We start from the raw sequence: 26,585 nt of genomic DNA on the forward strand, positions 1-26,585 counted from the left end.
CTTTTGGGAGGCAGCCCAGTGACAGGGGTTCAATGCAGAGTGTACCTCGGTGTTTCCCTGTTCATGGTTTATTATAGACTTTGCGTTGTGTAATTTTATTATGTGGTGGAAAACTATAAACCAGTAGAACAGTGTACGCTCTTCTTTGGTTCAATGGCATTTGTCACTCCTTTCAACAAAATATGACACAAGACAGAAGTGTAAACAATAATAATAATTTATTCTGTTAAATAAACATAAGAAAAATAAGTAAAACAAATTATAACAAAAACTAAACAAAAATAACTCTCTCTCGCACTCCTTTAACAATAACAAAACCTATTTCCTACCCTAGTTCCTACAACACTTCATTCCTAACTCTAATTTCTCCCCCAACCCTCGCTACCTACATATTAATCCTGTAAAATATACTATATCATCATGTATTGTTTTCCCACCCGGCTACAGTCTAAAACTACTCATTAATACGAGTCCTAACAAAACAAACCAACCCTAACGAGCCGTAGGGAACATCCCCTGTATAGGTAGTGGACTTACTTGCTTGGAATACCGATACGCAAGACAATGATATCAGTCGCATCAGGCTTTTATATACCCCGTGAGCTAAGCTCTTGAAAAGTCACAACGAAGTGTTACGATTGGCTACGCAATAGTAAACAATTTCACAGCGGCACCGCGCACCTTCCGCTTCCGCACCCAACATGGTGGACAGCGAAGGGATACGACTGATACCCAGCTACACTACATGACCGACGAAGGAAATTCCAATGCAATTTTACTGCCAAACGTGAGTAATAAGTTGAATAAATGACTACAAGATAACAACGTCAATACGGTGCTTGCACAATAGGCAAAGATGTAATTATAAGCCACCTAACCTATTTGTTTACATTAGCAAAACCATGTGTATAAAAAGCCACCCAAACCACCGATATATAAACACAAACAACCCAAAAACACCATAACACCATTTTATTCCACCCGACATCCCGTTTCTACTCTATAAATTACCTGATCTCCTACGTATGCAAAGGATCTTCACCAAATGTCTTCAATCCGATGTTGGGGGCCTTTATTAGCATTTGATCACTGAAACGGAGAGTTCTTGTAGGGACATACTCTTCTACCAGATCACACAGATAATCAGGAGCTGTATCATTTATACACTGATATGTGAGGATGAGCATCTCATGGTGTATCTGTTCTTGACAGGCAACCAATGGAGACAGAAAAGTATAATACTTTATGTATAGCAACTTCTTTATTTCTGTGATTCAACATTTTGGTATAGCTTCTTATACCATTTCTATTATCCATCAACTTCTAAAATGCCAATCGAACAGATGAACTAGTGGAGATATCTGAGTATTGACCATGGAGTGATGTATAAGTACTGGAGTGATGTACAGTGTTCCCAGAAATTATTGAGAAAATCTTTGTTTTTTTTCTAATGATGCTAATGTAGCGGCCACAAAATTTCCGAGTCCCGTGCTGGGATTCGAACGACGGACCCTCTGATCCGAAGTCGGACGCCTTGTCCACATGACCAAAGAGGTTAACCCCCGTCAGCAAGCTGACAAGGTAAGGATGTCATCTGTGGGATGACTCCACGCCCTGCTACATACTCCCCCGTCAACAGAAGGCACGTCCCGGGCCGCATAGTTGGGTACTGAGGCTTATTTTGTTCAAATGTGATATGAACGTGCTCAGCCCCACGTTGGGCGCCAATGCAGCGGCCACAAAATTTCCGAGTCCCGTGCTGGGATTCGAACGACGGACCCTCTGATCCGAAGTCGGACGCCTTGTCCACATGACCAAAGAGGTTAACCCCCGTCAGCAAGCTGACAAGGTAAGGATGTCATCTGTTGGATGACTCCACGCCCTGCTACACTAAGATTGGAAAAAGGGCTTTCACTATGCACTAAGCATACTAAATAAGGGAGACAACTCTTGAAGGTTTGGAAGGCAGCTCATTACGTCGAGAGTTATCTCCCTTGTCTGAGCAGACGGCTTCCTGTGTTGACATGGCAGAATTTACAGCAAGAGAGAAAAGAAAGCTCATTCTAGATGATTTTGAAAGGGTGAGGCTGATGCTAAAGTGTTAGCTTGTAGACATGGTATTCCTCTGTCTACAGTATACAGAACTTTGAAGAATATTCAAACAGGAACCGGGATAGAGCACAAAGCAGGGGCAGGTCGGCCTAGGAAATTCAGTGTTGTGGATCACCGAAGACTTGGGCAGATTGTGAGTAGGGGCAAATTGAAAAGTGTTGAGAACATCAGAAATGAAATGATTAGCAGAGGAAGTTCTCAGGTATGCAATGAAACAGTTAGGCAGGAATTACAGACTTAATTGGGTGAAAAAACGTGGAATTCCCTCGCCGTTGATGAAAGATGCACAAAAGGAAAAACGTTTAAACTGGTGTCGGGCTCATGAAAATCAAGACTGGGATAATGTTTTCTTTTCGGATGAAAGTTCTGTTTGGCTTTTCCCTAATTGTGTGAAAATTTGGACCAAAGATACTGTCAAACCTATCTACCAGCGACCAACACATAGCCCGAAGTTTTACATGTGGGGTGGCATATCGGCTCGCGGAGTGACGCCATTGTGTGTTTTCACGGGAAAATTGACAAAAGAAAGATATGTTGACATTCTAAATGGTCACCTTCTTCCGACAGCACAAACATTGTATGAAGATGATTGGATTTTCCAGCATGATAATGACCCAAAACACACTGCGCTCTACACAAAACAGTGGTTGTCGGGCGAAAATGTTCAAGTTTTAGACTGGCCCAGGTACAGCCCAGACCTAAACCCAATTGAGAATGTGTGGGGAGTCATGAAGGACAGAATAAACCAAAAGGGACTGAGAAATATTGAAGATATGAAGGCCGAGGTGGTCTAATATTGGGATACCCTGTCACACGATTACCTACAAACTTTGATGGGTAGTGTGCCTAGGCGTATTCAGGCATGCATTGCTGAGCGAGGAGGTCTAACAAAGTACTGAAACAAAACTGAGACTGTAAAAGGATGATGTTTTAACATGTTTATGTAAGTAAAACGCTAGAAGTTAATAAACGTTATGAGGTACATGACGCAACATGATTCTCAATAATTTCTGGGAATACTATACATCTATAGTTTGTGTTTAGACTGACATACATATAGACATGCCAGTTGGGACAAATGCGCCTATAGACATACCAGAACAGACTGATTGACAAGAATTTTACTTGACCACCATCTGCATTAATTTTGGTGGGCATATTTCTAAATGTCCATCCCATAGTTAAACTGTACTGGGATGACAATACATGGGTCCTTTGACCATTCTTACAACAGTGTCCCACCTGCTTGGCACATAGATACTAGTCTTCTTTCTGGCAAATCCAATGGTGGAATAAATTGCATCACAATCCATCTGTTAGTGGTCTGGCTCTAGACATTTGTGGTCAGTCTTATTGATGTGTTCAATAGTGGTCACACATAAGGGTGGGTGCAATATACTAGTGTAATAGGCTTTTCTGTCCTGTGGCAGCTGAAGTTGCCTATTCTCTGGTTTTGTGTTGTGTATTTTTTTATGCGGTGATAATAACTTAGCCAAGTTCAAGGAGGTTCTATGAATCAGGCCTCATTGCTGGTAAAACAGAACAAACAGACAAAGGAAACTCAATAATTTATTTATAACAAAATTCCTGAACCTATCCTTATCCACCAACCTAACCTAATCTATACCTAACCTAACCACCTAACCTAACCTATACCCAGCTAACACAAAAATATTTTAAAAACAACCCCAAAACATTTCATGAAAAAAAAAAAAAAATGTTTTATTCACGTGATTTTGTATGGTTCCAGAAATGTTTTAGAAACATTTTCAAAAACGTTTAACCGTAAGGTTTTTAAAACGTTTTTCCGAAATGTTTTTGAAATGTTTAAAAAAAAATGTTTTATTCACGTGATTCTGTATGGTTCCAGAAATGTTTCAGAAACATTTTATAAAACGTTTATATATAAGGTTTTCAAAACGTTTTCCTGACATGTTTTTGAAATGTTAATAGAAAATGTTTTATTCATGTGATTTTGTATGGTTCAAGAAATGTTTTTAGAAACATTTCTTAAATGTTTAACTGCAGGTTTATTAAAACGTTTTCCTCAAATGCTTTTGAAATGTTTAAAAAGAAATGTTTCATTCGCATGATTTTGTATGGTTCCAGAAAAGTTTTAGAAACATACCGAAAACCATTTCGTAACACTTACATAATCTATTTTATAAATATTGTAGGAATATATTCTGAAAGTATCAAAACATTTCGCTCACTTGATATTGTCATGCTTCAGACATGTTTCGTAAACTTATGTTTATGCTATTTTGATGGCATGTCCATAAAAAGTACAAATAATTTTCAATGCACTGTCATGAGAAAGTTAAAAAACCCAAACTTTTGAGCTTAGACTGTTCCAGTTAGCATGGTTACCATCCAGTCCAGTCCAGTAGAGCTGACCTGCAGGCATGACATTGTCCCATTGGCATGGGCAGGAATGGCTTACGCCCATGTGATAATGAGATCTGATAACAGTCCCAGCTTGCTGTATGAAACTTGCATTACTGAATTGCATTTCATTTCCTTCTACATTAAGCTGCCCCCAATGTCTTGAAACAAAGTTAAGTCTGAGTTTTGACTTAAGTTCGAGTTTTTACTCAAATTTGAGAAAATACATTTCCCTGCTTTTACTGAAATTGATACTAACCTGAAAATAGTAGACAGTTGATTTTTGTGAATATATTGCTTAAGGTGTTTGGGCATTATGTAATGGCAGACAGTTCGATGTTTGTGAATATATTGTTTAAGGTGTTTGGGCATTATGTAATGGCAGACAGTTCGATGTTTGTGAATATATTGCTTAAGGCGTTTGGGCATTATGTAATGGCAGACAGTTCGATGTTTGTGAATATATTGCTTAAGGTGTTTGGACATTATGTAATGGCAGACAGTTCGATGTTTGTGAATATATTGCTTAAGGTGTTTGGACATTATGTAATGGCAGACAGTTCGATGTTTGTGAATATATTGCTTAAGGTGTTTGGACATTATGTAATGGCAGACAGTTCGATGTTTGTGAATATATTGCTTAAGGTGTTTGGGCATTATGTAATAGTAGACAGTTCGATGTTTGTGAATATATTGCTTAAGGTGTTTGGGCATTATGTAATAGTAGACAGTTTGATTTTTGTGAATATATTGCTTAAGGTGTTTGGGCATTATGTAATAGTAGACAGTTTGATTTTTGTGTATATATTGCTTAAGGTGTTTGGGCATTATGTAATAGTAGACAGTTCGATGTTTGTGTATATATTGCTTAAGGTGTTTGGGCATTATGTATTTACAAATTTGCATTTGAGTTACAAATAAAGCAGTTTCAAATTGTCAAACTCAGTTTGAAGTTTGAGTAAAAGTTTCTTTCAAAAAATCGGGGCCTGATCTATCAAATATACATGACAATAAGCTATGAGTCATGAACTTAATGACTTCACAATGCTATGACTTCGCAGCACTACAAGTCTTATGTTAGTACAGTGTTGAGAGAAGTACATTTTTCATTGGAAACTATTGAAAAATGATTATTGATGAGAAATACAATCTCGCCCTCGTGTCTTGCCAAGACTCGGATATTTGTAACTTTATCAACTCAAGTTGATATTGATATTACTGATAGCGGGAGACACTTGCGTGAGAACACACAAACACACACAGAGTGCATACACCAGACTAATAAATATAAACATGGTAAGAATTACATAAATAATTCAACAAGGCAAGGGATATAATTCTATATGGAATTTAATCTATTTCTGCAGTGATAACATTCAGTTTAATCTGAGCCTTCATCTGCGGTGAACTGCCTTTGTTGATGTTTCTGAAAACAAGAAAAGTTTTGAGAACTTTATTTTGATGTCATATATTTTCAAGTGATTGCTTAACCAAACAAATTATATGCATATACATTATAGAGCACACGAATACCAGTATTCTAAAAGACATACTCATTTATGGATTTGTGAAAGGGAAAGTACCTTTATTTTCCACCTTAACTTGTAATTACGTGTAGATTATTTTCATGACCAAAAAGACATCTACACAAATATGACTGAATAGAAACATATGCGAAGTTACAGACTCTATGGTAATGACACAGTATGCTAAGGGAAACCACTCCCACCTTGCATGTATAAACTAAAATTATCTGCCCTTGTGTTACTGAAAATGTCACGGCCATTGTTAATCACATGCGGAGACTTTCCACTATTATTATTTCATCGAATGTCAAAAAGGTAAGTTGTTTCACACTTCAGGGGTTCAAAAATCCCATCGCCCGACGCCCGGGACAAGGCAGATTTCATTTCGGGCGTATAAATAATGATATCTTACTTGCCCGTGGGCTACCTGATAATTACTGCAATGCTTACGGTTCCAACAGGTAAATGTGAGACGATACGAGAGCAAAATGAGGGAACTTTCGCAATGATAATAAACTAGAGTTATCTTTCGTTGCTATTTGTCCCTCCCCGATCGGGGCCTCGTAGTAAAGCTATTGGAAACCGAAGCGAGCATTTTTATAAATAACTGACCAATCACTGACAAGAGAGCCGACAGGCACGTTTGAGTGAACTGTCAGACCGCGGCTGAATAGCAGACGACTGCCTCGTGTTTTATGAAAAAAAACATGTCACAGAAACTGATGGACAGTTTTTTACAATCGGACACAGGGGTGAAAAGGAAGGCCTTGGGTGATGACACCGAAGCCGAGGTTTGCACCAAACAATCTAAAGATAAAAAGTACGACAACGAGAAACGGTGTAGACAGTTTCAGAAGTCTTGGTGTTCAAAATGACCGTGGTTACTTTACAACGAAGAAAAAGACATTATGACTTGTGAATATTGTGCTCGATTTCCGTCTGTATCCACGAGACATGGGGTAAAGAACACTTTTGTCAGTGGGTGTTCAAAATTCAGAGTAGAATATCTGAAAATCCATGACAGTTCAGCCGTTCATGCCGAGTGTTTGTCATATTATATTCATAGCGGTGAAATAGCGGTGATTTGGAGGTTGGGGCAAGCTGCGATAAAGTAGTGAGAGACGGGAAACTTTTGAAGTGTTTTAAAAACATGGACAAGAAGAATTACGATCAAATTGAGAAACTGTTTGTGACAGCATTTCTCATTGCCAGCAAAGGAAAACCACTAAGTGATTTTGCAATGCACTTAGACTTGCTTGACAGGGTTGGTGTGGACAGGGCATAATTACAGAAACATTGATGGTGCGAGCAAGTTTATTCAAGCAATTTCACATAGTTTGAAAAAAGACTTCCAATCAGATATTAATGAAGCAAACTATGTATCCATTCTTAGTGATGGGAGTACTGACTCGGCAATTCTTGAACAGGAAACTGTGTTTATTCGTTATGTAAGCCATGGTGTTCCAGTTTCATTCCATGCTGCAGTTGTAACTCTAGATCATGCTACTGCTGATGGGGTGTTGGATGGAATAAAAACTGCTCTTGAAATGAATGATATTAGTTATGAAAAGCTTGTATCACATGACTGTGAGGGGCCCAAACTAGTGTCTGCAAACTTTGATGGTGCATCTGTTATGATGGGTAACCGTTCTGGAGTTGCAGGAAAGATCACACGAGAAGCTCCTTATGTTGTACCTGTTCATTGTGTAGCACACAAGCTGGAATTGTCAGTGTTGGATGCAGTAAAGGGCCTGTTGCCATTGAAAGAGGTATTGAAACAGATATTTAAATTCTACCATAATAGCCCCAAAATGAGAAGAGAACTTAAAACTATTTCTCAGATCTTTGAAACAGATTTGGTTCATTTGAGTGATTTGAAAAATGTGAGATGGTTGGCTAGCAAAGAGAGAGCTGTAAGGGCTCTGAGGACAAGTCTTCATTCAGTGATACAACACTTTGAAACTGTTGCTACTGGGCGAACTGAACAGAGCTCTAAAGCAAAGGGCTGGCTTGCAAAAATAAAAACTGTGACTTTCATTAAGACTTTGTTTATTCTGTTGGATGTGCTCCCTTTACTCACTGAAGTATCTCTTGTGTTCCAAAAGGAGGACCTTCTTGTCACTACAGTGTTCCAGGAAATTGAAGGTGTTATGTTGAAACTTACCCAACTAAAGGTACAGCCAGAAACAGGAGAAAACCTGAAAGCCTTCATAAATCTCTACTCACCCCAAGATGGTACTTTTGATGGTGTGATTCAACTGATTGGACAATCAAAACATGTAAACTTCAAACAGGACATGTTCTTCAATTCACTCATTGATGGAATTGTGAAATATATTGACAAAAGGTTTGAATGTTTCAGTCAAGCTCCACTGAAATACTTCAAAGTACTAGACTACACAGAGTGGCCCACTGATAGGTGCAGTCTTTCAGTGTATGGGTGTGAGGAGATAGATGCCTTACTTGAACATTACCATCCACTATTCACAGATGAGGAGAAGACAAGAATCAAAGAAGAGTTCACCACTCTTAAAGGATACTTAAAGAACTGTAAAAAAACAGTGTATGATTGCTACTCAAACCTGCTGTTTAGTAGACCCCAGTGTTTCAAGGTTTTCTTGAAAATTGTTGAACTTATGTTTACAATCAGCCCCTGCACCGCAATTTGTGAGAGGCTGTTCTCATCTATGAATCTTGTCAAATCCTCTCACAGATCAGTTCTCAGTCAAGATAACCTCAACAATATCCTGACAATTATGACACATGGGCCCAAGTCCCTCAAAGACTTCAACCCCAGGTCAGCAATCAAAGAGTGGACGACAGGCTGTAAAGGTACAAGACATGTCAAGGGGCATGGTCTTCACGAGCAAGCAGGCATATCTTTGCCATATCCACACTGTTTCAAGTCCGCCACCAGTCCAGAGATGCATAAAGCCTTAGAGTAATCATACTGGTATTGATTTAAATTACGTTTCAACAATATGAGAGTCAGAGACTGTTCTGTATAAAAACAGTGCCAATTATTACCTGAAAAAAGACGTCCAAACAGTAAACAATAACATCAAATACCATGTTGATTTATTCTTTCACAATATCATCACAATTATGTCATAAAAATCAGGGCAAGTGGAAAATTTTTTTTTTTTTTTTTTTTTTTTTTTTATTGGTTCATGTGATTACACATAGTACAAAACACAGGTACATATGGATGGATGATATACAGAAATCATATCAACATTTTGGTAATAGACATATACAGGTTGATATAGGTGATTGGTAGGTATATAGGAAGATTCAAATTTATCCAAGTACTGGGAAAAGAGGGCCCCATTTATGACTGAAATGATCTATTTTATTAGTTTTTTGGCATATATGTTTCTCAACAAAGAATATTTCTTTTAGGGTTTTTGTAAATGAAGTCATATCAGGATGTATATTCTTAATACTACATATGTAAATGTGTCTTTTGGCTGCAAGGGTGATGTGGTTTAGTAATGTATTTCGGTTTAGAGTACCAAACCAAACCATATGTTTTGTAAAGTGAAATGGATGAGGGAATGAATTGTTGAGCCAAATTTGTAATTTTCTCCAAAATGTTTGGGTCACTTGGCATTCCCAATACACATGACAAACAGTCTCATTTATATCCTTGCAGAAACAGCATGTACTACTATCAACTTTCTTCATTTTAAGCAATTCTCTTTTAGTATAAATAGCACCTTGTAGAAATCTATATTGAAAATCTATGAGTTTTGTGTCTTGCAAATCTTTTCTGTATCCTGTGAATATTTTTTCCCAGTCAAAGTCTGTTTTTGGGAAAAACCGCTGCCACTTTTTACAAACATTTTGGTATATATCATTGGAAATAAGTTTATCATAAAAAGTTCTGCATCCTTTAGATGTTTTTATGAGACAAGTCTGGCAATGGTTAATATTTAAATCCCAGACTGGTATTGAATGACATTGATTTAGAGTATTTTTCCAAGAATCTGGAAATGTGTGTAGTAAATATCTATAATCTAAAAAAGTACCTTGGATATCATATACTTCTTTTAAAGATTCCAATGACAATAGTCCATTTTCGTCACAAATATCCCTAATATTAATAACCCCTTTATCTGCCCAATTCTTTATATAGTTTAATGAATTTTTGAAATTGTGATTAAACCATAATGGTTGTGATAGAATTTCATTGATGTTATTTGGGTCAATATAATGTTTTTGGTGAAATAGTTGCCATGCTTTCAGTGCATCCTGCCAAAAAGGGTTTTCAATCTTAATGTAGGCCTCAGAATTTGCTCCTAAATTAAATATGTCTTTGAAAGGTATGTTGCATGGATTTTCCTTATCACCTTTTCCGTGGATAATTTCAAAGCGTCTATAAATGTTTTAATATCGATCATTCTCAAACCTCCTTCTTTATAGTTATTTTTTATTATATTCCTCTTTATTTTGTCATTCTTGTCATTCCAAACAAATTTAAAAAGCATTTTTTCAATAGAAGTAATAAAATCTGCTGGTGGGTTGGGCAGGGAATTGAAAATATGAACCAATTTGGAGATTGCTAGAGTTTTTATTACTGTTATTTTACCAATAAGTGTTAAATTTCTCTTTCTCCAAGATGCTAGGAGTCTATTAATTTCTTCAAGTCTTTTCCTAGTGTTGATTACCCATAGATCTTCAAGATCTGGTGTAAATTTGATACCTAGTACATCAGATTCACCAACTACCCATTCAACTTTTAGATCATGACATATCATATCAGTAGATTTAGCTTTTGATCCAATCCATATTGCTTTTGATTTATCCACATTAATTTTCAAACCTGACATCTTGTAAAAAGTATTAACTGTGTCTATTGCAGAGTACAAACTCTCTTCAGTTCCATTCAGAAATAGTTCAGTATCATCGGCATATTGATTCAGTTTATATTCATTATCATAAATAACTATACCTTTGATATTTTCATTATGTCTTATCATGCAACCAAGAATCTCAGCTACAAAGAGGAAAAGATATGGGGATAAAGGGTCTCCTTGTCTACAGCCCCTTTCATTTGAAAAAAACTCAGATAAGTTACCATGCTGGATGACACAAGATGTTGTTTCGTAAGTTAGTGTATTTATCCATCCTATCAGTTTGGGGCCAAATTTGAATTTATGGAGGACTAGATTGATAAAATCTTTTGAAACAGAATCAAAAGCTTTTTCAAAATCAATAAGGATTAGCAAACCAGGGATGTTCTGTTTCTTTGTTTCGAACATAATATCATATAATAATCTTGTATTTTCACTAATTGTCCTCCCTGGTATGAAACCAGTTTGGTTAGAATGAATGAGTTCGTCTAGGGTAGTTTTTAATCTGTGTGCTATACAGGAGCTGATAATTTTGTAAATAGCATTCAGTAAAGTGATCGGTCTCCAGTTTTTAAGTAATGTTCTATCTTTATTGGTTTTTGGAATACAGGTAATAACACCTCTTTTCCAATTCACAGACATTTCATTCTTGGCTAATACATCTCTAATGAATCTATAGATCCATGTTTTTAATTCTTTCCAAAAAAATTTAAAGAAATCAATAGGAAAACCATTAATCCCTGGACTTTTATTATTCTTCATTCTGTGCACAGTATTACTAATTTCATCTAAACTGATTTCTCTTTCAAGATAGTCCCTCTGTGTTTGGTTTAAGATTGGAGTATTAATATCCTTCAAACAATTTTCATCCTCATATTGTTTGTGAGAGGCATACAGATTTTTGTAAAATAATTTTAGTTCATTCAGTATTGACTTGCTGTCAGTAATTTCACTATTATCATTAGTTACTAACTTGTTGATTGATCTTTGGGTGAACGTTCTATTTTCCAGGTGACAGAAATATTTTGAAGGTTTTTCACCTTCTTCATACCAAAGAAGTCGGTTTCGAATTTGTATTCCTTTCATTTCCTCATTTTTAATTTCTTCCATTTCTTTCTTATATTTTGATCGTTCACTCAAAAGTTCTTCATCTATGTTTTGAAAGTTTTTTCTTATAGTATCTTCAACCTGTTTTATTTTAAGTTCTAACTGTTCTGTATTTTTTGCTTTTGTTTTCTTCAAGTAGGATGAGAAAGATATAGTCTTTCCTCGAATTTTCATTAGTAACGTTTCCAGAAATAAAGAGTTAGAAATAGTAAGTATAATATTTTCGGTGTTATTAAGATCATCCAATTTTTCTGTTGCATATTCCTGAACTGTGTCGTTCAAAATAGATCTGACTAAGTTTCCATATTCAGGATTTAACAGCAATGAAGTGTTAAACTTCCAATATCCATGTCCTCGTTCCTGGCCTAAAGTGTTGGAAAAGGTTAATGTAATTGTTGAGTGATCACTTTTATAGCCTGGCAAAATATCTGAGTCTAGAGTTATGTCAAATATATCCTCTGATACAATAAAGAAATCCAGTCTGGCTTGTTGTCTTGGATTTTTTTTCCACCAGGTGTATTTTCTGCATTTATCATTCATATTCCTCCAAACATCAACAAGATTATAAGATTCAATAAATTCTAAAACAGTATTTCTTGATTTAGGGTTGTTTACATGTTTATAATTCTCAAGATCAATTGTTGGATCAATCACCAAATTCCAGTCTCCAACTATTATCAGAGAATCATTCTCAAGATTTAGAATATTTTTAAATAGATTAGTGTAAAAATTACTGTCATCGATATTTGGACCATTGAGATTAGTTAGTGTTAGTCTTTTATCCTCTATTGTTACATCAGCTATTATATAATTTCCATTTTCATCTATTAAGGTCTTATGTATTTTAAGATCAACATCATTATTAAAGAGAATGGCCACTCCTCTGGAATTAGATTTAAAAGGTGCAATTATGGATTGTAAACCCCATTCATTTCTCATGATATTGCAAGTAGATGCATCAATATGAATATCTTGCAGACATATGATTGAGTGTAGTTTTTTCCGGTGTATGTTCATTAATTCTTTTCTTTTAAATTTGTCTGCAAGTCCTCTACAATTAGCTGAGATAACTTTGATTTTCTTAACATTATCCATTGTAGTCAATGGTTACGAGAACTATCAATATACCTAAAATTAAACTGTCTGACACAGTGGTATCCTTGCCAACTGAATGGAGGTAGAAGCGCTCATAACATGCTTGTGGGAGAGCTTGTACAGTAAATATTTGTGTTGTGATATCACGAGAACCTTTTTTTCCTGATAAATAGAAAACATGTATTAAAAGAAATAGAGGGTAACTAAAACGAAATAGCGGGCGAACCATGTTCTTGGTCTTCGAAGTCAAGCCGCATGAATGATAGTCCAAATGTGTGCAATGTGAACTAGAGCTAGATGTCCAACTGATGTAATATATATACATTGATGCCGGGACCTGCCTCTAATAGTATTGAAAGAGGAATACTTATCCAGAAACATCCTTATACTGAGTGGAGAAAAAGCGTAGAACGTCATAGATAACATCATACGAACTTCGTCTAACTGTGCTAACACATCCGGTAGCCCCGGGGTGAATGAAGCCGCTATAAATAGATTACCACGTGTATTTGTTTACAAACATTAGAAGCAAAGCAAGGATGGAAACGTTTTTGTGAGAATGGCTCCCAGAAAGCTTCTCGTTGCCAGATCATCGAATTGTTCGGCACATTTGGGTTGTATAGTCATCGTGCCCAACTTCAACAGTAGTCTTAGATGTATATAAAGTAAATTACGTCGTTTGAATACTTATCCTTTACCCGAGTGGTGCACATGTTTACATATCCGTGCAAACAGAACACAAAGATTAGAAAGTTTCGTACAGTCCAATTGTTCTCCAGTTATCTTGTGGGTTCTTCCTGACCTGCAAGGAGATGTCGATTCCTTTTTCAAGAATCCGTGTCTGTACTTTATGGGTTTTTCTCAGTTCAAAGGCTTTATTTGCAAGGCGACCACGGTGTTTTTTCAGAGAGACAGGGAGATCAGTTTGGATCGTGACCTTCTTTTCCTTCAGAATTCCCCAGTTCTTGCCTGCAGCACTGTAGACATTCTGTCTATCTATTGCCCTGACGAATTTCACTACGATTGGCTTCGGCATTGAAGCCCTGAAGTTTTGAGGATCCGTGCTTTTTCTGGGTAGTCTGTGCACATTGTCGAACATCATCTCCTTGGCATGCTGTATCCCTAGTAGACTGAAGATTTCTTTTGCGGCTGTTTCAGGATCTTTTTCGTCGGGTATGCCATAGATTAGCAAATTGTTTTTCCTGGAGTAAAGTTCAAGAGTGAGAAACTTTTTGTCATATTCTGTTTTCATCGCCGACATATCATCTTTGAGTGGCAAGTGGAAAATTAGTCAGGGCAAGTTACTTTCTTGAAGTCACTTGCCCTGTGGCAAGTGGCTTTTAAAAAAAAATTTGAACCCCTGCACTTCTTTCAGTCATAGGGTGGGATGTTTCTGACCTTAGATGGGTGGGTTATTCTCCATGTTGTTGAAGTTTGATAGAGAATTGTACAGTTTTATTCTATATATAATCATCATACGTAAAGCTAATCACTTAATTGTGTGAAGCAGGGCTTGCCTGGAAACGGAATTTTTGTCACAGATTACTGTCATCATAGCCCCTTGTATATACATACGATTGTAACTTTCAATCATTTCCTACAATCACGTCATGCAATCTTGGGCATTTACAATAACTGTAGCGCTGATATTGCTCTGTGAAAGTGGACCCTGGTTGGAAAACAGCTTCATAGATTGCTTGACATTTGTCAAGTTCCCTTACCTTCACATAGTTTACTCCACCAGGTTTGTTGGGTGCATTTCTTAAGACATCTAGCATTTCAGATCTCAGATCATGAAATGCTAGGGTCTTTCCTGATGCCTTCCTTGCTGCTGCTAAAACATGAAAGTTAAATATTGGAGGTATACAACAGAATGAATAATTATGGAATACACTGAAGTAATATCATTCAAATACAAAGAGATGGTCATAATGAAGTAATCTAGTCATGAAATAAAGAGCAGGTAGGGCGACAGCTGAGTATTGAACATGTGGCCTACTTTTAGAATACAGCACCACAAACTATAATATTCTGTCATATACAGCAACAATCATCTTGTACTTATTTGCCATTTAGTGATCAGTAAAAGTCAACATGATAGAAATAAATAAGTTAAGTTTAGAATCACAATATCAAAATCTTATTCCACTCGCATCAATATTCTTCGTTTGCCTGACAATTTCCATATATGGTCACTAGGCTCTTAGCACAGATAAACTCTTCAGAAGGTATGAATATGTTACTTAACTGCTGTATGCAGTGAACTGAAAACATGTTGTACTGGCTAGCGACTAATTATCACCATGTATCAGTTATCACCAACGCATGGATGTAGCGCTTGCAAAGACAGTTTGCTTTTGATTCTTGTAGCCCATCGCTTTGTTGATGTGTCAAGGTGTTGGCGATAACTGGTATGTGGTGATAACTGGTGGCGGGACAGTATAGCATTAATACAATTACCTGACCATGTTATTGAGTACAGACTGGTTGAAATACTGATTGCGCATAAATTACATACTTTGAAATAAGACACAAGTGCAAGCTTACACATTATTATCCTATAAATGGGCTTGCCGATGAAGGCCATCTTGCCTTTCTGGCCCGTTCTGCTGTACAGGCTCATGACATGGTTTGTCATGAGGGCTCGCATGAGGGTTCGGCATATGATTCCTGCATCACTGCCACCTTGCAGTGATGCAAGTGAGTTGATCTGCAACCAGGCCCGGTGTTTTCTAAGGCAAGAACTATTTATATTTCATTCTATGATACAATCGAGTCAATATATGTCGCTGCGACCTAGTTATCTGAATATGAACTTGCACATTTTTTAGATTGTTCTTAATTTCTTTTTGTACTTAAGACTCTGCAAATAATTTCCACACTAAATATCTTCAATCCCACAATACATACACAACATCATTAAGAAATGGGTCAAATGTAGGACATGTTCCATTAGGGATTAAACTTTTATAGGTATAGTAGAAATTATTTTGCATTTGCTTTGCTGTGTCACATCAGTTATTTGAATCCATATCCTCATAGTCAAACACCTAATCACCATCATACTTAACTGTGTAATCCCAATTGTAAAAAGTAATACCTTCAATTCCACTTTCAATTACAGACAATATGCTACTTGTCATGTTAGTCATATACATATGCAAAATTTAATGTACTATTAATTTACATACAATTTTTCTCCTGTTGTCCTCATCGAGATTCTTCTGAAAATCGTCAATTTCCGAAGGTGTGTTTAGCTTTCGGCCAGCAGGAAGTAAAGTTTCGACCTGTAGGTCCTCTGTTTCTGTTCTGAAATGTCTTTTGATGATTTTCATTTCACTCTCCAACTTGTCAAGCTTGGAAAGTACTGAAAAAATAGGGATTACTGTGACTTTGAATATCAGTGAGTGAGTTTAGTTTCACGCCGCACTCAGAAATATTCCAACTATATGGCGGCGGTGAGTAAATAATCGAGTCTGGACCAGACAATCCAGTGATCAACAACATCAGCATCGATCTGCGCAATTTGGAACTGATGACATGAGTCAACCAAGTCAGCGAGCCTGACCACTTGATCCCGTTACTCACCTCTTACAATAAGCATAGTCGCCTTTTATGGCAAGCATGGGTTGCTGAAGGCCTACTATACCCCAGGACCTCCACGGGTTGATTTTGAACATGATATTAAAGACAAGTATGACATACACAGTGACCAACGGATATTGGCATTTGTTGTAATCAAATTAATATGCAGTCAGTTCAATGAACCTTCATCTTTCTGTAATACATACAATTAGCTGAGAATACTGTGTTCCATATTTGTATTATCTGTTTAATAATTTAAGGACATACCTTGCTGTAACAGTTCATTTGTACTCTCCGTTGAATCAGTTGAAGGAGAATGAGTATGCTTTGTAGCTTTGGGCACAGTTAGAATCTCAGTTTGTTCAGCCATTGTGGATTCTGTATGACAACAAAATAGGAATATGTCAGCATATTTATTTTCAAAAAAGAGTGTTTTGGTTTCTCAACACAGTCGGCAACAGAAAACCTTATCAGAGCAGGGCCCTCTCTGCCATTGTTGAATTTTTAAACATTTATTTTCAGTTTTTTTAGTCAAAATTCTCTTATCATCACATAAATAACTGTTATTATAGTGTTAAATGAATTCACACTTCATTAACTGATGACATTCATTACCATCTGCATGACTCCATTCATCCGCTGACTCATCCTCACTGACGAGCCTATGAGGCCGCTTCCTCTTCCTGGATTCATCCTCAGATTCCAGGTTGGAAGTTTCTTCAGCACGTTTGCAGTACTTCCTTGCAGTACCATAATCTGGATAATCTGAAAAGGTGATACTCCATGATATATAGTGGCGTGTCTTTCAATATTGTTCACAGAAAACTGAAACTTATCAAAAAACAATGTAGAATACAAGAACTAACTGTGTCTCAGGAAAGTGCACTCTGTGGCTGTAAACATCTTATTAAATTTAATATATAAAAAAAAGAACTAACCCTTCCCAAGCCTTCTTATGCTATACTTAGGCCATCTCTCTGTGTCAGGTATTGACCAACTCCTTATCCTGTTCTTTGCATCACCCAGTGGCCAGTAGCACTTATCCTGCAAGAAAATACTGTGTGCATGACAATCCTGAATTTGGTAATGTAGTTAATATTAAATATTACTCTGTATAAATGTCTAGTTACAAATTCATCATAGAATTCTTTTCAATATGTACACACGAATTATGTTTTGGAGCATTTTTCTTAACCCATCTATCCAACTTGTTGGTACACACTCAACGCAGTCCTCATTCTCAAAATGGACGACGGAAAACATGATCTGCAACAAATAATCATAGTATTGTAATAGAAATAAATCTTTTTCAAGGGTGTTATCATACACCTTTCTATGTTTCGTTTTAAAATTTATTTAAATAGTTCCCAATTAGTGAAATTATATAATAATAGCTGCTCCATCTATATGGGATTACACAAACTGTCATGTTGAATGCTAAAGTAATATGTGATGTAAAACATTCCTACCTTATCTAGCCGCTGTTGGCAATAGATAGCATATGGTGTATTTACCTTTTGATACTTTGCTAATGGGAGACAAGTCCTACAACCAGTCTGATATAGAAATATATATAACAAACCCTTATAACCATACACACACCATACCCCACTTTAAAATCATCATCAACCCGATAGACACTACATAGTGATTTTAGTAGGGTTTTTTTTTTAACTGAAATTACTTTTGGAAAAAAAAATGTAAAACTTGGAACACTTACAGATAAATCACATGCAGATAAGTCAGGCACAACCATCATCAAATTTCAGAAGTTATGATGAAGTGACAGGAATACTCATTTGTTATCTTGACAGACATTAATTTTCATACACCTTGTCACAAGTGTATCAGCCTTCAGCACTGTAATTTCATAATCAGTGTTGCGAAACTGCACATGTCCAATCATCTCAGAATTGTATGGTAGTGTATAGGCATTTTCCTGTCTTTGGTAAACTCGGCAGAGGTAGGATTTTTCAGGAGCATTTGCTTGTTGAATCACCTCTGTGAGTCCTGTACACATTATTCGGTCTCTTGCAGCTTATGTCTTTCTCTTGGTTATGCACTTTCTTCACATCTTGAGACTCATATATTCTTTTCTCAAGTTGTGCAGCAGGATTTTTCCCACATCTTAGTTTTCGCTTTAACTGGTGCATAAAGTTTTCGAAATTCCAGGCAGCACATGCATCTAAGGAACCAAATTTCTCCACCTCTTTTTTCAAATGAAGAAGGGCATGTACGTTATACACTAACAATTCTCTTCCGTAGAATTCTCAGCACTTAGTAACAAAGTAGTAAAGAAGATTCTGTGCATAGTCAGCATATTTCAAAGCAAGCCTTTCATTCACTAAAATGTTCATTGCAACACTGAGGCATATAAAGTGATGATACAGATGATCTTGAAGAATGTTTTTGAGAGCAATCTGCCCAGTATATAACAGAAACTGTCTAAATTCAGTGGCCTTCCACCTGTCGATCTCTTCCAGGTTCCTTGGTTTCCTGGCAAATTCACATGGAATAAATTGTCGCATAATATTTCACTTATATGAGCAATTTGTCCTGCTGATAATTTGTTATTGCCAATTTGACCACGCATCCATGTTACTAGCTGCTTCTTCATTACCCCCAGGCACACTTGGTGCATGTAGTCAATAGGAAATTCATTGACCATATCCATTGGTAGGTTAAGGAATGTGATCTACCCTTATGGTGCTCCTCTTGGTCGACATTTCGGAAAGACTGATTAGACCTTAGAATTAAATTTTCTGTGCACTGATATGTAATTCTGCCAATGTACAGTCCTCTTTTTGAGTGCACTTATCGCATCCATAGTAGCCTGAGTATTGCTTTGTACATTTGATGGTTTACTCCTTCCAACAGTAATAGCTATAGGAAATGGTACGGCCGGTTTTATGTTACAAATCATGCCCAATATTGGCCATACAGAGTAATTAGTGCTCTTGAATAATGGAAAACCATCAACATTTAATATGAGCAATAAAGTGTCTACATTTTGAAAGGATCTCACAGGCAACCTTCTGAGAGTAATGCACAACATTTCCTTAAGTCCAGTGTGAAAATAGTCCATGTCAGAAACTCTCAAAACATCAATAATCTGAGGTGTTTTAAGTAATGTCCTGGCACAAACTGGAATGTCTGGATGACCTTTAAGATCTTCAACAAATTATCAACAGCATTAGCTTTAACTTCAAAGGTGTTTGCCCACACTCTCAAAGATTCCACAAGACTACTAGAGTTATCGTCACTCTCACTGGATCATGAAACATTATGAAGTCTGGAGGATTCAGGCTCTTCATCACTTTTGGATTTCTCAATTCTTCCATTAGATATATATGTGTCATCGTATGATTTAATCATTTCATTGTGACCAATGGCAGAATCAGTTTCATCGTTTTCACTCTCTCCTGAATTTTCGTCTGTACTTTTCTGAGGTTCGTCTCTCTCTGATTTATCCCTCTCTGATAAATGCTTCCTACTTAATCGTTTTGCAGCTATCCATTTCCTGTTGTACAAAAGTCTTCTCCGTCTTTTGCTTACTTGTAACATATTATCTGCTGCCTACAAGACATGTGAAAATAATGTTGTTACTCACCAGATTACTTACTTGTTATAAAAGACATGTAACACAGAAATAGTCCCGGAGAAATTGACATGACATTAAGTTAACCAAGACTAACAAATGTGTCCCTTAAATTGATAATAGGTTCCAATGATGCTTAGTCAAAACCCTACCAAAATCAAACTTGGGCAGAATAAATTATGGCCACTTGAAAATGTACCTCAGTGATGTGCTGAGATCTCTTATCTATAGCATTAATTGTGAGACCATAAATAAACAATTTGTTGCAGTAAAGCTATATTCTTTACTGTCCATCATGAACAAACTATTTTTTTTCTAAATATTTTAAGTTTTGATGATAATAATAGCAAAAAAATTAAAAGTACATATTAGAAGTGCAAAATAAAATCTTAAGATATTTTAACTTTGGAGGCAATATTTTATGGTGCCTTTATGCTGAAAATTGCTTGAGTTGGTGAGTTTTTAATTTTCCTCATCATTTCTTTGATCACACGCAAACTGTAGCACAAATGGGGCTGCGCAGCATAGAGGATATCACAAGTCTTCTTATATCAGAGCGAAGCGAGCAAAGATTGGCAACGTATAGGGCTGTCTCCTATTCTCGCATTTTCTGCCGAGGTCGCCGATGTGTGATACTTAGCGGTTGTTTACATCATTGACCAGTAACTAGGAAGTGGCCCAAGTCTGAATTATCAAAATTTTGCAGTGTAACGGATATTCGTGAGTTTTAACCAACTTGAAAAAGAATCGTAACTTTTCCCTGAACTCCCTGATAAGAATCCCCTTCCTTACACCAAATAATGTTACTTTCCTGTTATGCCGCGAGATTAGGAGTTGCCTCGAAAAGACGACCATGTTTTTCATAGAGCTCAAATGAGATAATATACTTGATGGATCAAGCAGTTGATAGGTGCAGATGTTAGAGGGGGAATCTCTTCATTTAATAACAGCAAGCATACATATGAAAGGAACTGTTTATATTATTTTTCCGCTGATATTCGTAAGTACCGCAAGAATAGGAGACGCCAGTATACTTTCATCGCTTTGGATCGTAAAATATTTTTCATAAAATGTCGCCACCATCAAAGGTACACTCCCATTTCTTCACTTGGCTGTGCTCTCAGATTTTCTACCCCATGTTTAATAATACCTCTCTTGAAATATGTTTTATTCAACATTTTCTGCGCCAAGCGTGTTATTCAGATCACTCTTCACCACCATTATCCCTGTCAGCTTCCGGTTGAACGTACGGAGTGACGGAACAAGAATAAGCAGAAATTAAAAAGAAAGACCATATTGCCTAATTTTATCATGAACCTGTTAGAGTTTATTTGTCATTTTTCTATCGTTGCTATTCTTAGAATTTTCGTAACATTTATTCTACATAAAAACACTTCTGGCGATTGAACTAGGGGAGGTAACTGTAAGTATTCCACATGGAATAATAGCCTGTTCACTCCGCTGAGACGGCAGCTGCAGGGGGTAATGGAGATGAAGAACGGTCTGATATACCACAAGCAGCTCTTAAATGTTGAATAAAACATATTTTAAGTGAGTAATTGTTCAACATGGGGTTGGAAATTTGAGAGCACAGCCTAGTGACGAAATGGGTATATACTTTTGATGTTGGCGATATTTTATTTTGACATGAAAAATAGCTTTCGCACCGAAGCGAGGGAAGCATACGTTGCCAACCTTTGCTCGCTTCGCTCACATATAAGAAGACCGGCCATTTTCTCTATGTTGCGCAACCCATTTGTGTTACAGTTTGCCTGTGGTTTGACTGACACACCCTAGTCATAAAAATTATCTTCTCTGTATTAATGCATGTTAGCAACAACATCCAGTGGTATGTTACGACTTTACTCTTGACTAAGAATGTGTCTGTATTCACACCTGAATAATTGTTGAAACAGCAATATCATTTCACAACAGAACAGTATTATTATAATATGACATAAGAACCTTAACTTTTTTTAAAAGAAATGCTGTTCAATTACTCATTTTCATCTAAACAATTTATGTTTCAATAATGCTTTCATTACACTGAGTTTCACTGAAAAAGGGAAATTTTGTCCTCCCAAGATTGTGTATCTTGGCGAGCGAGGTCAAATATTTATCTATAATCTCACCAGTGTTTCTTTCCCGTTTAGCAGAGGCAACACTATACAAAAAAACCCATTATGATACAAGTTCATCTGTAGAAACCCTGAGCTGACATGAACCAGACGCGGCCTGTGCTAGCCAGTAGTGCGTCTCACAGTAGCAAGATATTTAACTATTTCTTAACTGTACTAAAACAGAAAAGCAAGTCGGTCTAGACTATTTTTGGGTTCGAATTTGACACATTATTTGAATAACCGCTTTCAGCCTACATTTCAATAACTAATTTCATTTCTAGAGTATTGAAATTAAGAAATATTAAGTGTGTTTCAGATTGAGTGTCAGTTTAGTCTGGGAAACTGACATATCAGAGGTCCAGGTGGTTATGACTGAATCGTTTCTAATCTACTCTGCAAGACGGCCTCTGTTAGTAGCCATATTTTGTTTTTTGTCTCATTTTAATTAATTCATTTTGTAAACATGCATTACCGATTTTGCCAGAAATACACTATTTGTTGGCAGTAAAGATATATATTCTGATCTGTGTTAATATATTAATGAAGAATCCGATGGAAACAATTAAATGTATAAACAAAGCTTTCCGTTTAAAAACAGCAAAACTGGAAAATCTGATTTATAGTTCCAACGAAAAAGCTAGTCTAATATAAGCAAACTAGGATGAGTAAATAATTAGTGTCTAGTTTATCATTCCGAATCATATTACTTCTACATAAATACACACATGATTTTTATATACAAATATAACGTAAAATACTTACTTTTATGGCGATGAGAACACAAATTGAGGCACAGAATGATCAGAGCGCGGTCACAGCAGGACTTGGAACTGGTGGCGCGAGATAAGTAAGAGAGATTGGGAGCGCGGGAAGTTCACAGGCTGAATACATGCAAATTGATATGATCATGATTTGCATGAGTGAAAAATTATGCCAACACTACAAATAAACTTTTAAATATCTTAAATTGATAGAGGATAATTGGACATTTTTAAAAAAATTCACTGATATATATATGTATATGTATATGTATTGGCCCATGGAAATATGATATGCCACCACGTTAGTTCCAGGCTGAGAGATTGATAAGTTTCCACTGGCGCAGATACAAGTGGCTCGGTGCTGGCTAGCTGTTTGAAAAGTATCGGCCGACTGGTATCGCCCCTTTGCTGGGCCATCATAAAAAAAAAAACAAGGGCGAGGATGGCGAAGGTGGCGTAGATTAATTTGCTAGTATTTGGGCGGCATGTGCGATCTACTTATGGAGAGAACGACGAGATGAAAAACCACTATGTATATGCGACAGCAGATTTCCTCTTGATCTCGTTATAGTTCACCCTGCTGTCGTCATATTATGCTTACGCAACTGAAAACAAATGTCTTTGGTTTTCTTTCAGGCAGAATCTATACGTATGCATGGGGTCCTTTCTGTAATACTAATACCCCTAATTATAATAATGACATAACAGCCTTTGCTTCGGTAACCAAATGGCACAAGGATTATGTTTAAAGAATTCCCACATGGGTAATAAAGTATTATCATCGATATATGTTTTCGTAAAAACAGTATTCAGAAAGTCTGTTCCTTGTCTAAACTTATTTTAGCACGTAGATGAATACTTTGGATTTCTAAAAATATATATATATATATATATATTTATATTTTGGAAACTCCTTTTGATCGAAATTACGCTGACCTGAAATGGAGTGTGCATAGTAGTAAGGATATTTGAATGTGTCGTATCAGGACGTAAATTTCAAAAGCGGATGGGAAAAGTGAAATATGAAAACAATGTTCTTTTCTCACGTTGAATGAGAGCGTAAGTTAATATTTAACGCCACGAGAACATTGTTGAGATTGGATAGAAATACATTTATATTATCAAAATCTGTCGACGAAGGACATTAGAACTACCAGAATATGACAGTTAAAATCATTTGAACTAGCGTGGAAAGTTGAAACTAATAGCACTGTTGGGACATTGCAATATAAGAACTTGCTAAAGATCATCAATACCATGCTAGGGACCATGATAACTTACAGAACCTTTGCTACCTGCCTGGACCATAGCTGGATTTACATCCTCCCTTCAGCCGCTGACTATTATAAGAAATACTAGCCAAAATTAAAATTATAACTATATTTCGTTTAAAAGCCTGACAGACTTAAATTTACATGGAATGTTCTGGACTTATGTACCCACGTTGAAATGAAATTTCAGGACTGGCTAGAGATGTGTGACAGGAAACAAACAGGACAGTTGTCATTTTAAAATGTTTATGTCTGAGAGACTGTACATGCACTATATAGAATACGGCCTGTGATGCTATTAATTATTTGTTCCAGGAATAAATGAAATACTTAAAACAAAGACAGAACGAAATAATTTCTCAAATTTCTCAGTGCGCGTGAGTGCGTGACATGAGGCTCCAATGCGTGAGACAGGTATGTTTCAGGAACTTTGTGATATGAAACATCATTAATGCAAGGTTGTGCATGAGTAGGGCACATTTACTGGTGAAACATTTCAATTTCAAGTGAAATAAATGTGATGTTTACAGCATGAATCTCTACATGGATCGATTCAGTCACACTCGGGCTTCGCGCGCAAGAATACGAGATTGGGTCAGTTTGGCAAGGTCATCAAAAGTAGTTCTTAGATGTGTAGACATTGCACGCGAATTCTTGATAGACTAGAACATGTATGACTAGCCGTGTGTGTGCACAATGTTTTTAGAACGTGATAACAATATCTCAGTAACCATGTTCTTGCATTGCATATCTGCACCATTTTAAACAGATTTGACTTATATATTGTGAAATAGTTTGAAACATGTTACATCATGACGTTTTGGAAAGAAAACATTTGGAAAACATCTCAAAATAATTTTTAGTGTTTAGAGGGATTTAGAAATTTGTTTGATTTGGCATATGTGCCCCCAGTGTTTTTATAGCATGCTGACAATAAAGTTAAAACATGTTCTTGTACAAGATTTCTGCAACATTAAAAATATCAATGATCTGCAACGTTTAAAAAAATATCAATGACGGTGTGAAATAGTTCTCACCCATGTTATAGCATGACATTTATTACTGACATTTTCAGTATCATGATCATTTGTTTGACATGGCACAGGATGCATTATTATGCTTCTAATATGACGAACATTATCAGCCTATAATCTTGTATTGTTTCAAAGGATGTATTATACCTTAGCAGGCCGGAGAGAGTAAGATATTTGGAAAATGATGCCATGAAAATTCACTAGCCAGTTGGGTCAGTGACTGGATATTTACTGGCCCGACTGAATTTTTACTAGGTATTGGCTACCGGTCCAGTGACTACTTCTCACACTGTTTGCATGATAGAGCTGAAATGTGTGAAAATGTTTTTACGATGTGATGACAATGTTTCATTAAAATATTCTTGCATAACATTTATATGGCGTTTTAAAGACATTTCACTAATATCTTGTGAAATAGTTCCCAACAAGTCATAGCATGACGTTATACCAAACATTTGGAAAACATGTAAAAAACATTTACAGTATTTTTTGGAGATTTTGACAGCATTTGTGCGATGTAGGGAATACCACCAGTATATCTACTGATATCAGTTATATCAACATGAGTTGATAAAGTTACATGTATCCGAAGGTTTTGTCATGAGTATGTTATCATCAGTAATGACTCTCCGTTAGTTCTCAGTGAATATTTTACATCTCTGAACGTTTTACAACCATAGACCGAAACATGTTCTTGCACAACATTCCTTCAACGTACAAAAAACGTTTCAATGAAATGTTATGAAATAGTTTTAGGGATGTTGTAGCAAGATGTTTTGGAATAGCATTTGGAAAAGATTTCCAAAACATTTTCAGTATTTTTTTTCAGAGATTTACCCATTAATTGTATAATTTGAGATAAATGTACCCACAATGTTTTCAAAACATGATTACAATATTTTGTTAATATGCTCTTGCATAACATTTCTACAGTTTTTCAAAACTTTTCACCGATGTGTTGTGAAATAGTTTAAAACATGTTATACCATGATGTTTTTGAACGTTTTGAAAGTGTTTCAAAAAGATATTCTGCGTAAATGTATCCACAATGTCTTTACAACGTGGTGACTATATTTCATGAAGCATAGTCTTCCATAATATTTCTGCAACGTTTTAAAAACATTTCACTACTATG

General features: G+C 36.3%; 1 protein-coding gene and 1 pseudogene across 1 annotated transcript; one reads left to right on the forward strand and one right to left on the reverse strand.

The window, feature by feature from the left end:
* The first annotated feature begins 7,173 nt into the window (after nucleotides 1-7,173).
* On the forward strand, nucleotides 7,174-8,968 carry LOC137266153 (zinc finger protein 862-like). Its single transcript, XM_067801644.1, has 2 exons — nucleotides 7,174-7,287; nucleotides 8,129-8,968. Exons 1-2 carry the CDS (start codon nucleotides 7,174-7,176, stop codon nucleotides 8,966-8,968), a joined length of 954 nt encoding a protein of 317 aa, XP_067657745.1.
* Nucleotides 8,969-18,431: 9,463 nt separating this feature from the next.
* On the reverse strand, nucleotides 18,432-19,751 carry LOC137265974 (uncharacterized; annotated as a pseudogene).
* Between the last annotated feature and the right edge of the window lie 6,834 nt (nucleotides 19,752-26,585).

This window comes from Haliotis asinina, chromosome 15 (assembly GCF_037392515.1).
Source record: "Haliotis asinina isolate JCU_RB_2024 chromosome 15, JCU_Hal_asi_v2, whole genome shotgun sequence".
Lineage (NCBI taxonomy): Eukaryota > Metazoa > Mollusca > Gastropoda > Lepetellida > Haliotidae > Haliotis > Haliotis asinina.